The 13,894-nt window shown below is 38.1% G+C and overlaps 2 protein-coding genes across 4 annotated transcripts; both read right to left on the reverse strand.

Annotated features, from left to right (window-relative positions):
• Positions 1-2,237: 2,237 nt before the first annotated feature.
• Positions 2,238-7,527, reverse strand: apoob (apolipoprotein O, b). Of its 3 annotated transcripts, XM_066678108.1 has the most exons (9): positions 7,381-7,526; positions 6,615-6,719; positions 6,297-6,416; positions 6,095-6,127; positions 5,952-6,006; positions 5,191-5,286; positions 4,948-5,039; positions 4,395-4,515; positions 2,240-3,711 (listed from the first exon to the last, which is right to left on the reverse strand). In XM_066678108.1, exons 1-8 carry the CDS (start codon positions 7,405-7,407, stop codon positions 4,432-4,434), a joined length of 612 nt encoding a protein of 203 aa, XP_066534205.1. In that variant the 5' UTR covers positions 7,408-7,526; the 3' UTR covers positions 2,240-3,711; positions 4,395-4,431. The 3 variants fall into 3 exon arrangements, with proteins under 3 accessions (XP_066534206.1, XP_066534205.1, XP_066534204.1); XM_066678107.1 differs by having other exon boundaries at positions 2,242-4,515; XM_066678109.1 differs by lacking the exon at positions 5,191-5,286 and having other exon boundaries at positions 2,238-4,515; positions 7,381-7,527.
• A 349-nt stretch (positions 7,528-7,876) lies between these two features.
• On the reverse strand, positions 7,877-9,271 carry LOC136710731 (arylamine N-acetyltransferase, pineal gland isozyme NAT-3-like). The gene has a single exon (XM_066686517.1). It carries the CDS (start codon positions 8,881-8,883, stop codon positions 8,032-8,034), a length of 852 nt encoding a protein of 283 aa, XP_066542614.1. The 5' UTR covers positions 8,884-9,271; the 3' UTR covers positions 7,877-8,031.
• Positions 9,272-13,894: the final 4,623 nt, after the last annotated feature.

Consider the following 13,894-nt stretch of genomic DNA (forward strand, 5'->3'; position numbering starts at 1 on the left):
AAGAAAAACAAGGGCAGCCATGGCTAATGATTACAGAAGAGGGCTTAGGACTGAAAGGTCGTTGGTTCAATTCCCAATTTGAAAATTGGGGGAGGTGAGAGTGAAGGAACAGCACTGTCCTCTCTCAATCCATGGCTGCTCTGGGTGTGTGTTCACAACCCCTAGTGCACTAGTGTGTGTGCATGTTCACTGCCACAGATGACTAAAATGCGAAAGACACATTTCATTATACGTTGTACAATGACACACAATTGCACATTTCAGTATAAGAGCAGGTAGGGCGATTATTTTGGGGCTCAAAGGTCAGTACAGATTAGTTTTAGTCAAGAATTTATCAAACAAAAGGCTAATAAAGTGTTTGCTTAGTGTTTAGAGTTTGATAGGCTTGGTGGATAATAATTCAGTAATTTATAAATCCAAGATTGGTGTTTATTCTGCTATGAACCATATAAAGTGGAGATATTACACTGTCCACTTTTATAAGACACACTTGACTAGTTTGTTCACCTAGATACAGTGTCTGATACTTCATCTCTTTCTACAGTTTGTGTTGATCATCTTCTAGTCCTGCATCAATGGTCATAGAATGCTGTTGGCTGGATGTTTGTAGTTGGACTATTGTCAATCCAGCACACTGCAGAGCTTTAAAAAATCTAAATTATATATTACAGCCACCAAAAGGGAGATTAAAATAACGTGACTAGACACATTTTGTATTTAAAAAACACTTGGAACCACTAAGTTATTTTTATGCTACAAAGAACAGCCCTTAGAGTGAACCTAGAGAAATGCTTGTCTGACAGCTGTCTAAATGTGCCCCGCACTCTTATGCTGCCAGCTTTCTTTGTAAAATGTCAAATTTGCATGACTGAGAAACACAACCATAGCATCAAGCTTTTTAGCTAAGTTTAAGTGGGGAAAACTCCCACTGGATCAAATAGTTATACAAAAATGTTCCAGCACAACATACAGCAGTAATGATGAAACTTTCAACACACCTAGAACCATCCCTGGGGTATGTTATGGGCCCTGGAATAGTTATTTATGACAGAAGTTTCCAGTGGATTTCTGTTTGGGAAGAAAAAGTGTGTTAACAAGAGCAGGCTTATCTGTGAGATACAGCTGAAAGGAAATTCAGACAAGAAAAATGATTGCTAACAGGATACAGCCTCAGACTAAAGTGGTCAAGAGCCAGGGGTGACAGCCTGTGACTAACTGTATGATTATCATGAATATTTATTAACCAGCAGGCAAATCAGCAAAATCTTTTATCCTAGCTGCCGATAGCCGATAAAGCCCAACTGGTGACAAAAGCAGCTGAAGTACAAATAAATAAACATTACCCAATCCTGGTAAAACAGGGTTCAAATACTTGTTCCTGTGTGCAGTCAGGAATATAGTCAGGGAGCCAAAATCATCCCCAGGTCATGGTTTGGAAAGTGCAATGTTTGTTTTTTGGGGTTATGAATTCTCAGAAGCTAGACACTGCATCACTGCCATCAGACTCTTTGGACAGGTTCCCAGACAAAAGCCCAATCTGACAGTAACACACAGATTAAAGCATCTACATTTGCAAAGAATATTTAGACTATGATGGCAAGGTGCAATTGTGAGATGACCTCTTTTGACCTTCTTTAAAAGAAAATAAACTTTTCAAAAATTTCAGTGGCATCATCTGGTCATTCTTGCCGCAGTTCTGTTTCTGCAGTGAAGATGCATTTTGATGGCAGACACTCCCCAATGACCACAGATCACTGAGGGAAAAAAAAACATTTTAGTCTCTGGCCTGAAACGTGTCAGAGGACGACATCCAACAGGTGAAACCCTATATTTGTCAGAATTTACAGTTCACTGCACTGACAGGAGTTATGTTCATTTTACTGAGCTGTGTTCCAAATATAACCTTCAAAACACAACACTATTTCAAATTCGCCAGCTCAGTCTGTCATTCCCAAGTCTCCCTCCAGACGTTTCACTTTAAAATGCACTTTCACTTTAAGAGCTCATATCAGGCATTTATCCATTAATTATGTCCATAAACAGAAACGAAGATTACAACTGATATTGTGTGTGTGTGTGTGAGAGAGAGGGAGGTTATTGGGGTAATATAAATATATTTGGGTTTGATCCAATTCAAAGTCCTTCCATTTATTTAAGAACAGGATATCTTTAATGTAAATGGTGATAAAGTACAATAAGTGTAATACAGCTGTTACAGACATGACGCATGCCCCAAGACTGTCACGCATGGACCACATTCAGATGATGGTCCATTACTCCAGAGAACATAGTTATAAGCTCAATTCTGTCGCAGTTCTTTTTTTTTGTAAACCCCTCTAGCCAATGCTTGGGCATTTTTCTTCCTCCCTTTACTATTTTGTAGAAATGCATTCTACTAAGATCCTGCAAGCAGTATGTGCACAACTGAATGCCAATATTGTCCACAATGGGTGCACCTTAAAGTAGTTGATTGCAATAATTTTAAAAATTGTCTACAAATATTTGGATATGGCGTAGGTGGCATAACTGCACTTTTGCTGGTTTTCAATTGAAGTATGTCATAAAGGGTTATTTACCATGGTTTTGGGTCAAGGACCTTCATTTTGACCCAAAACAATCACCAACCCATACTGTTTGTACAAGGATCTCAGGTGAGAAACTGACTACAGACTACAGTCAATATGCCCCATAAAAACAAACATCTCGAAGCATAGTATTACTGTTTCATAAGTTTAAGTTATTAACTTACTTTTATGGTTTGCCCTAGTGTTGCTGTATACATATTTTCCAGAAAGTTCTTGAGCTGAACTTTAACCTGTCATGCATATGGGTCTTAGCATAATAACAGACACTTACAGCTTTCCGTCGAGTTATTGATTAACGGTAAGAGACAGCGAACACAAGGGGATACAGGGTAAGGCTTTTATTTTTATTTCTGCAAATCATTTTTTTTATTTTGTGCACAAAATCTGCAACATATATTTGGCACTAATATTAAATTATAAATAAGTGTCTCTCAACCAGGGTAACCAACAATGATCAATTTGGGAACTGCCTCAGACTTTATTTAAATGGTCGTCTATAGAAATGCAAACTCTACCATATATACAAACTAGAATTTTATCCATTTACAGAATTGATTCCCTTTTTTTCGTTATCACCGAGATGTTCCTAAGACATAAATATACGTTTGATCCTCTTTGTTACTGTCTAGACGGATGCTGTTATTGATTGGCTGAAGTGACCAGATTACAACACTTATGTAACCTTTATATTGCTGGAATGATTTATCAATGGCAAAAGTTCTAGCAAATGAGGGCCTGACCTAGACTCGTCCTACACCTGATTCTTATCAGATTCCACTGTAAAGAAGAAACCTACTAATAAAACAGATGGATAAATACAGCAAAAAACTGTTTAAAAAAAAAAAAAAAAAGAAAAAAGCATACTACCGTTGAAAGGCTGGGAGACTCAGGTTTGAATTACATTAGCTCAGTTTGGTTGAGGATATTGGCCAACTTCATGTTTTTCAACATTATTTACATTGTTTTGAGGCAATACATTGTGAAATATTAAACAGAAACCACTGTTTCCACAGTTTCTGCTCTAAATACTGGCCTATCTGTCAAAACACTGAAAATATCTTAGTATCCAAGTATGATGTGGCCTTCAAACAGACACTGAAAGATCAGGAATGTGAAAGTGCTGGAACTGTATGGGAAATGTTTGGGGAAAAAATATAATCATTGTTTGATGAGCACAGTAGGTACATTTCTTTTCAAAATGTTTATCTGGACATCTCACAGATGCACTCAGAAACAACTAACCACAATGTAACAAAGAATAAATAAACATTCACCTATAAAGATCAAATAATGAAATTGACGTATCACACAAAAAATACTGTCAGAACTGTCAAGAAATCAATACACCTTCCATTATTTTATAATCTTAAAACTGTTACAAATTAATAAAATTAAAACTGTGATACAAATATCAAGGTATTATAATGACAACAGTAGAGGAACACAAACAATAGAGGAGACGAATACTTTTTGAATACGTTTTGAATGACAATTGTGGACACAGAACTCCATCCATATGATGAATGCACAGAAGTGCTGAAACTGTCAGAAATGTCCTTGAATTGTAAGTGACTCTCTAAATATCAATCAGTAAAAAAAACCTCTGATTTCATCTGCTGGAATAAACATACAGCAAATGGCATAGTTTGCAGAACCTTTGCATAATGCATGCACTACATCATTCTGCATCACCTCGCGCTGTAAATGTTTGACTCTTAGATCAATAAACCAAGCAGTGTTTTTTTGTTTATGACTTAAAGGTACATTATTGAGATCATAGTGCATTAGAGGCATACATATAACACTTACGACTGTCCACTTCACTTCTCCCATGGATCTTCTCATCCTAGCCTGATGATTTTCCCTTCCAAAGGCCTTCTAAAAGTACACGACCCTGTGAACCCCAGCTGGATATCTGATCTTTGCCCATCTGGAAATAAAAAAGAAAATGGAAATATATATATATATATAAACTTTTAATATATTTCATAAAACAAAAAACCTCATAACTTTATTTAAACTGAGCACAGATTCAGAAGTAATGGTAAATTAGGTTTCTTTTTCCACACAATGGCCACAGGCTCCACCAGCAGACCTTTGGAGCTGGTTAAATAAACACACTGACCAACTGTAAAGCTCTGTTGTCTACATTTGACACATGGATGAATCTACTTACTTTGTATTGCTCTGCTGGATAATGGAAAAATTCTCAAAATAACAGACTCCACCCACTTTTTTCCACATGAGGTCATCCCTCAGAACAAGTGCAGGAAGGAAATGCTGGTTATTCTAGAGCGCACTTCACAGCTTGAACTTCCTAGAGGATCATTAAACAGACATGCATATATATATATGAACTTGCCTTAGTTAGAGAAGCAGTGTATTGTGGGTAGAAAAGGGAGGCACTCAGAGTCATTAGCCCAGCTGGAAATAACAGCCTTTTCACCCTACAGCCTGAAAAACACACCTGTCTGTTTAACCAACAGTCCATATACAAAACACAAGGCACCACAGAATTTCACAATAATCATATATATATATATATATATATATATATATATATATATATATATATATATATATATATATATATATATATATATACCTTTTGCAAGGTAAAGTCCAAGGATTCCAGAGAAACCCACAACACCAACACTTGGGTAGAACTCAGATGGAGGCTCATTGAGGAACTCATAAGTGTCTGAAATGGTATAATGTATTATAAATTAATGTGGGAAGGTGAAAGTCTGAGACAAACAGAGCATTATGTTTTAGCATGTATAATGCTAACAGTCTTCAGAATTTGTAGTATTTTAAATAAGTACTGTAACATCTAGACTCCGTGAACAATAGCTGGGGAAAATAACATTAAGGACATTTCATCACATTACTGCTTAAACAGTGTGAGAGTGATGAGAGACTTTGGTGTGTCAGGGTTGCAGTTTTTATGAGTCTGAAACTTAAAATACATCCCTGTTGACCTGCTCTTCTTGTAGGTTATGTACACACTGCAAAATTCCTCTGTCAGTTTTGTTTGAATGTTACTCTCTGATAACATTTTTAGTAGGTTAAGTCTATCCCCACCCTTGTCAGTAAAATGTTAGCTTGAGAGTAACATGGATGCAAAACACAATAGAAAGTCTACTGTTCAATCTAATCAAAAAAGGGTGCTATGAAAGCAGAAAATAAAGTCTTTAACTTGTTAAATTTAATATATGTTATTTTTAAAAGTCAGGACCATTTACATTGATTGACAATTTACAATGTAGAGATAATCTGGGATTAATTGAAATAAATTAGATAAAGAACAGAGCTATGAGTTTTTGACATGACAACAACAATATATTAGAGGTTAGATGTTTTTACCTTTTACAGTTTGTACGGTTGCATCAAAACCAGGTTCAATGTTCTTACAAAATGTCTGGACATGTAAAAAAAAGTATGAGATGTTGGACAACAGCAGATCATCAAAAATCTATCACCAAATCAAGAATTGATTTCCAAAATACCTCAGCTTTGTCCAGGGCATATGACATCTTATCCTAAAGAGGGATAAAAACAAATAAGGTACTGATCAGAACTGATTTATGTTTGCAAAAAAATAAAAATCACATACAGCAATTGAAAATTAATTAATATGTTTGATTCTTTGCTTTATTAAACCTCTTTCACAGCTGTTGTAGCTGTGTCTCAATGCAGAATGGCATTTACCTGGCACCACACCATGTATGGCTCTGCTGATTTCCTCAGTGATGTTACACCCTGCTCCACTTGGCCAACCTCTGGTTCGACATACTTCCCTTGTGAGTTTGGGGTGGTATAGAGGGAAAGCTGAAAGACAGAGATTCAGCCTAACCTTCAGTTTTCTCTGGAAGGGTGTATAAAAAAATGAGAAAACTCGGAATTGCTCTGTTAACATCGTAACCACTTGAAGTCAGTAGAATATCAAAGCTGGCCCATATTAAGGTGTGACACCCATAGATTACATGGTGCTACCTAATGATTAAAGTTTCTGTAATGAAAAATTACCTCATCTACTCTTAGTGCAAAATCACTTTCCTTAGTTTCACTGTCAGCAAAAACTGATCCTGACACAGGGTAAAGAGAGCCAGACACTACCACTGGCGATGCCAACTGCAACACAGAGAAAAGCACAATTTTACATTGATAAACTCACACAAAAGGACATTTAAAATGATATGTAAGGTGAGTGACCAGGTAACCCCACCAACCAAAATGTAATCTTTTATTTACATTAAGACACCTCTTAAAATTCATGGTGTTTATTTTGTTAAAATGTCTATGTGATATTTTTCATGAGTGAGGAGTTTTAGGGGTTAGATCAACAGATGGAATACACTCTGTAACTACAGAGCTTCAAAGTGCACCTTTATGGTCAATGGAGCTTAGAACATGGAGAATAATGTAGATTTTTCACAAATTAAGCGTTTTTTTTCCGGCATCTGAATATATTCTGAAATCATGGACTGAAATTGCAACAACATTGATGCGAGAAATTAATTTTAAAGACACATTAACCTTTTTTTAAACACAAAGCCGATGTTGGCCCCGCAGCTTCTTGTTAGAACGCTTTATTCCACCTTAAAGATATGTTTCCATCAGTTAAGCCACTTAAGGTGGAATTCGTAGAATGAGCTGGCGTTTTCAGCAGAATCAGCTTTTGGACCAAGACTGTTATATTCCAGCTGTGATAGAAATAATGCAGCCACACTGTGATAATACAGTTAAAACAGGCGGGTTTACAACCGTGCAGCCTCCTGTTTATATTATTTACCTTCGCCATTCTCCCAAAACTCAACATCCCACCTGCCTCTTATTCCTCAGGGGAAAAAAAACACTGCTACGGAAAGCCAAAGGCTACAAACATCCCCTCTATCAGAAAAGCGTTTAGAAAATATTCTGACACTGAAAAACATCCGGATCTGTGTACTGTGGTCCTTCAAATGATAAAAGCCCACTTCCAGCCCAATAAGAGAAATACACACTCACATAAACCCATCAGCCATAATATTAAAGTCACTTCCTTGTTTTTCATATTAAAATTTTGTCTAATTAGTATCAAAAGGCTTGCTGTCTACTAATTTTTTACTAGTTTTACTCTTTCGAAGCATGTTATATGTAAATGATTTCTAATGTGACCGGCTGTCCCATTCAACACAATGTAATTAGAAACTCCATATAGCTTCAGTAATAAAGGGTTAGAACTGAGTGCTAGATAATAAAACATCCTAAAATCAAAATAAGATCATTTATTAATTCATATTTTCAGGTTATATCTGGCATGTTCAGAATTTAGAAGACAAATGTATTGTTCCCATAATCCTTCATCAAAGTGTACACATTTAAGACAATAATACAATACAATTTGTAGCCATTGATTACAGTTTGGGCACAGATTAATGTATAATCAATAATATAATCAACTTCAATACATGACTGGTGGGGGCACAATGTCAACATCTTTTGGGGTGAATGGTGAGGGAAGCACTATTCCAAACTTGTCCCTTAGAAGTTCAGTAATTTCTTCATCTGTGAGGTCTGTTTCGGTTTTTTCAGGCTGTCCCTCCTCAGCTGATAAGCTGGTGATAATCAGTTTACGGCCTATGATGGTAACTCTTCCATTTGGTAAGAGCAGGGAGCAAAGGGATTTGCAGAAGAAGATGGAGCTGATGGAACTCTGGTGGTAATCACACATGGCTCTGAAATCATCCCTCTGACATGGGGTGAGGGTGAATTTGTACAATGCATTCCATGCTGTGTCCTCTTTTGTGATCTTTACACAGTCATTGTCCAAGAGTACTTCCATGAATATGACATTATCCTCAGTACGAAGGCGATACACTCCATGACTCTGTTTTTGGGGTTGGTCCGTCTCTAGAGAAAGAGGGAGCTGAAACCCTGACCCAAAGCCCACATCACAGAGCCATCTGTGCCCATTGAGGTTCACCAGCATGATAAAGTGGTCAAATGGTGGGCCATAGGCCTTGGTAAAGCGGTTCTTCACCTGAGCAGAAAGAATATGTACATCAAACCCCAGCTTGCTCAAAAGCCAAGAGAAAAGGCCATTGTTTTCAAAGCAAAACCCCCCTCTCCTTTTTAAAACTATTTTCTCATACAGTAGAGGAAGGTCAAGGTGGACCTTGTCCCCCATGTGAATGGACAGGTTCTCAAAAGGAACCGTAAACAAGTGCTGGAGGTGCAGAAGTTTCAAAGTCGCCAGATTTGGAGAACAGGGAAAAGAGCAGCCAATACGAGTTAAATATTTCTCAACGTCCATTTTTCTGAAGAGAAACCGACAAAAAAATAACAAAATAAATAAAATAAATACAAAAATAAAAAAGACCGAATAGTCTTATATCCTCCGAATTTTAGATTTTACTGGGTAAAGAAAAAACTTCCTGCTTCAGGCTAACGACAAAACCTTAGCCTGCGAAAACGCTAACGAAAAAATAAAGCGCTGAAGAAGTGTTAAATCAGTATCAGTTTAATCTCAGGCTAATCGGCAAACCGATCAGTTCGTAAGACGACAGTATTGTGCTGTTTAAGCAAGGGTGGCTGAGTCTGTTAACTCCCACAACCTTTGTCGTTATGTGTGTGTAAGTGTCCTCTTGTTTTTGTACACTTTCCGGCACGTTGTCCAGGAAACGAGAAAAAAAATACACTAGCAAGCACATTTCGCTCCACTGGCGTAAAACGTTGGCACACTACTGACTGTAGACCACTCAGAAAACTGTCCTGTGTACAGGATCCAGGATCTAACTAATTTTTAATCTCTTCAAAGAGAAATTCACAGAGACTTTTATTGTGGAAAACAAAACAAATATTACCAACAACTATATGACAGACATAATAATGTGTATGCCTTATATAAAATTATCATGGTGAAAATGTTGACACTGTGCTGAATTAAAATGATTTATTAGTCTAAATTATAGAGAATAATAAAATAACCCAATGAAGGAAAAACAATACATTATATTGCGAATGGAAAAGTGCTGAAATGTGCCATTTTGTCTAAAATTCTGTTTAATCACCGGTAGGTTATATATGTGTGTGTGTGTGTGTGTTTTACATGAGTACAAATTACACATTACCCAATAAACCATCTCACAAATCTTTACAAGCATCCATTTATAAATATGTAGAATAGCACCATGCCTATGAACTGTGTCGTATGACCCAGTCTGAGATATGAGCTCTTTAGAATTCTGTTTAAATCAGACTGGACTCATGACCAAGGAGACCACCGCTGCTGACCACCTGACAGCTGTCCTGTGTGAGCTGGGAATATTTACAGGGATCAACTTTAAAGAAAAACGCCTGGTTATCTGCAAACAGAAAGCGAAAGTGATGGAAAGAGCGGTCAGTAAACAGCCAGAAGGTGGAGCCATTATAAAGTTAAAGCAATGGCTGTAGACAACAGTGTTCTAAACGAGAAAACGCATTGAACTATAAAGTGACCTTATACCTTCTTTAAGCGCTGTAGAGTTACTGGTGCCCACATTCTTCCACTCATTTACATACCAGTATAAATCAAATAGCTGAATGTTAGCAGCGGGGAAACACCAAAACGGAGGCTCACATACAGGCCCCTGCAGTATATATATTTCAAGCATATTGATTTGTTTTGTATGTGAAAATTAATTATAGCTGAATTATACCTGGGGTGGCATGGTGGCGCAGCAGGTAGTGTCGTAGTCACACAGCTCCAGGGGCCTGGAGGTTGTGGGTTCGATTCCTGCTCCAGGTGACTGTGAGGAGTTGGTGTGTTCTCCCCGTGTCCGCGTGGATTTCCTCCGAGTGCTCCGGTTTTCTCCCACAGTCCAAAAGCACACATTGGTAGGTGGATTGGCGACTTAAAAGTGTCCATAGGTGTGAGTGAATGTGTGTGTGTCTGTGTTTCCCTGTGAAGGACTGGCGCCCCCTCCAGGGTGTATTCCTGCCTTGTGCCCAATGATTCCAGGTAGGCTCTGGATCCACTGCGACCCTGAATTGGATAAGCGGATAATGAATGAATGAATGAATTACTCCTCAAAGTTGAGTGAATTGGTCCATTCAATCAGCTCATCCACCTCCAGATTCCAGAATAGTGTCGGGCCCGTGCTCCTGGACTGTCTCATCATGCCCTGAGCTGAGTGCTCCACCAGCTCTGCAGTTTCTCTCTGATTTGTGCGAGCATAAAGAGCTCCATCTTCATGCCTGCACACAGGAGAATGAATGTCAACTTTGCATAAACATCCAATAAAATTAGCCCTTAAATGATTTTGGTCAAACAATGGAGGAATACAATTTAGATTTTTTTATTCTAAAAATTATTATAGATTCTGAAAATTCCAAAATTGATGGTTTTTAAATTGTCACATTTAGGTTGGTGCAGTGGTGTATTTCATATTACAGTAAACATATCCAGTCCAGATATGCCATTTCTGACACAACCTTCCTCTGGGTACACTTACATTTTTTTCATCCTCTCAATTTTGCGGATATTCTTTTTTCGCTCAACATCTTGCTGTCTGCGGATTTTGCAGTGATGGAATTCAAACTTTTTGTTATGGGTGTTTTGAGAGATGGGGTCTCCAAAAAGGCAAAACTTTTAATAGAAATAATGAAGTTACTTACACAGATAATTTAAAAAAAATGTATTTCACCTTTATTTCACAAGGCAAGTCATTAAGAACAACTTATTTACAATGGCAGCCTGGCAAAAGGCAAAGCTTTTTTTTAATGACACAAAGCTATATACAACAAAAACAACAGACAGCAAAAGCAAGGGAATCCAAAAAACAGAATAAAAGACATCCACTACTAAGATGAGGATGAGTAATGACATTAGTGAGTATCCATGTAACAATTATGGCCAATTTACTGAAGAGTAATAAGGTAATTCAGTATGCAGTGGTCATTAGGGTGTCCAGATCTGAGATGGTGAAAAAGAGGACGGGAGGGGGGGGGGTGATGAGGTCACGCCCCTCGCTGCCGTTGTATGCTTAGCTGAACCAATGTTCCGTTGTATGCTTAGCTGAACCTATGTGTGCTTTTAGGTCCTTTACACCTTTATTTGCTACACATGGGAAAACATGGGAATTTCTTTTTTAATTCATCCGTGAACTTACGTTACGTTTCGGCATAGCTGCTCGAGATGAGGGTGGGTACATGAGCTTTGCCTGAAGTAAAGAAGAACTACTGACGTGCAGACTGACCAATTAAATATTTACAAAAAAGGTTATCGACCAATAACGGTAGCTCTACAGTCAGACCGTCCAATCAGAAGATTTTAGGCTACTTCACCACGCCCCCTTCTCACTCAAGCGAACTAATCGGAGTAGAGGAGGGCGGGACTAGTTTGTGAACGAAACGCTTCTCGAAGTTCTATGTAAGCTCTAGAAAAACAAAATCCCGGACGTTTGTGAAATTCCGCCCGGACATTTTTTAAGTCTAAAAAAGAGGACATGTCCGGGGAAAAGAGGACGTCTGGTCACCCTAGTGGTCATTGATAATTGAGATCTTATGTCTGTTCTCAGTAGTTGAGGAGTTAAAATGGCTTTAGTAAGAGCTCTTATAGATCAAGAAGCAACTTAAAAATGGCATGTAGTATGTATTGGTTTCAATGACCTTTATTTTTAATTGGCTTGTCTGTCAGGAATGCTGGATCGTCACTGAAAAACACTGTTGATTTCTGGTATTTTGCGGCATCTCTATTGGTGGAAACAGTCTTCCCATAATGCAGCGCACCCTAAATCTGATGCACATTTTCACCCTAGCTGATAATTTTGAAAAAAAAAAAAAAATAGCATATTTTACCAAACCAGCCAATCAGCAAAATTAATTCAAATAAGTCTTTATATGCCTTGTGAAATGACTAGGGGTCTCAATGATGGTGAAGATGAAAAAAATTCAGATGCTTAAAAAATTTCTACCCCGATAGTAAAAACTAGTTCCACAGACTAAGTATCAGCAGAACACAGACTCTTCTTATAAACCGTTTCTTAAAAACTGAGCTTACTCTTTCTGTATTCGGTTAGTGTGGTGTTCCTCAAGCCGGGAACGCATTCTCATTGAGGTCTTCCTCCTGGAGGACAGTATATCGTCCCCAGTTCAGAGGAACACCTCATTCTCCTTCAGGCACCTTCAGAACCAGTGATGAGGTAAATTTGGGCTGACCAACTAGCATCTCCTGCTACGTTGGGTGGAGCATACCAGCAGTGAATAAAATAAAATGACCCCCCACGTCAGGAACGTAATTTTGTTAGCTGGGTAAATCCTCATTGTGGAACTGACTGAGTGTTTTTCTTATTGGACATATCTGACTTCAAGTTAGCCGGCTAAACAGAACCTCGGCGGTATTCAACAAAGCTTATTAAATTAAACAATCTTCAACTTACATATATCTAACAGGAGAAGGGCTGAAATACGTCTCTTGCACATTACTCAAGTCTTGTTTTCTAACCAACTGTTCTAGCGCGTGGCACAGCCCCCATTCACTAGAAACTAACACTGATATTGGAACTTTAGCTGGTTAAATCTAATTTTTCGAGCTCCTGAAAGTGCTACTACAACAGAAGTGTCCAGGACTCACCTTCTGGCCTTTGTTTACATACTGAAAGCTGCAGGTTTCCTCAGGACTGGCCGCTGTGGACGATTCCCTCCATTTAATCACGGCCACGTCATCACAATAATCAATTAAACTGATCGGTAATCTTCTCGATCAATTCCAGCTCCAACATCGACAGTTCAGTACTTGTCGGTGTTTACAGATGACATTCAGAGTTAGCTTGATAAATTAAGTCTAAAGTGGGAGTTATACAAATCCTGCTTTGTGGAGTAGCTCCCGGGATTGCAGTTAGCTACTTAAAGGAACATTACGCGATATTTTGACTTTGAAATTGCATCTTTAAATCCATTGTGATGGAATACTGGACTGTAACAGGAAGAGCAGGGCCTTGGTTTTTGCTACTCTGGGATCAGCACTGCAGAAACTGCACTATGTAATTTTGGAGGAGGGTAGGAACCCCGCCCCTTTGATTTCAGTACAATACTGTAAAAATGAATTGCTAGAGCGAGCCCAGGCGCAAAATCTTAACCTGGTGTTCCTTTAAGCCTAAAATGAGTACAGTCCAATAGAAAAGTCCCTCGGATCTTTACTATTGGTAACAGTTGGCTAAATGGAGAAATCCTGTTTTGTAGAAAACCCCCAGGATATCATCAGCTGGAAAATTAAAGCCCCCTGTCTCTCATTCTATTGGTTAGGTTTGAAGTAGAAAATTATCCAACATTTCTTCTGGACTGAA

Source organism: Hoplias malabaricus, chromosome 1 (genome assembly GCF_029633855.1).
Source record: "Hoplias malabaricus isolate fHopMal1 chromosome 1, fHopMal1.hap1, whole genome shotgun sequence".
Taxonomy (NCBI): domain Eukaryota; kingdom Metazoa; phylum Chordata; class Actinopteri; order Characiformes; family Erythrinidae; genus Hoplias; species Hoplias malabaricus.

Bases quoted from the DNA above. Each gene is read 5' to 3' on its own strand.
- apoob (XM_066678108.1), bottom strand. From the start codon at position 7,407: ATGTTGAGTTTTGGGAGAATGGCGAAG. The intron at 6,417-6,614 runs GTAATTTTTCAT...TCTGTCTTTCAG, and splicing joins TTGCACTAAGAGTAGATGAG to CTTTCCCTCTATACCACCCC. The intron at 6,007-6,094 runs GTATTTTGGAAA...TTACATGTCCAG, and splicing joins ATGCCCTGGACAAAGCTGAG to ACATTTTGTAAGAACATTGA.
- LOC136710731 (XM_066686517.1), bottom strand. From the start codon at position 8,883: ATGGACGTTGAGAAATATTTAACTCGTATTGGCTGCTCTTTTCCCTGT.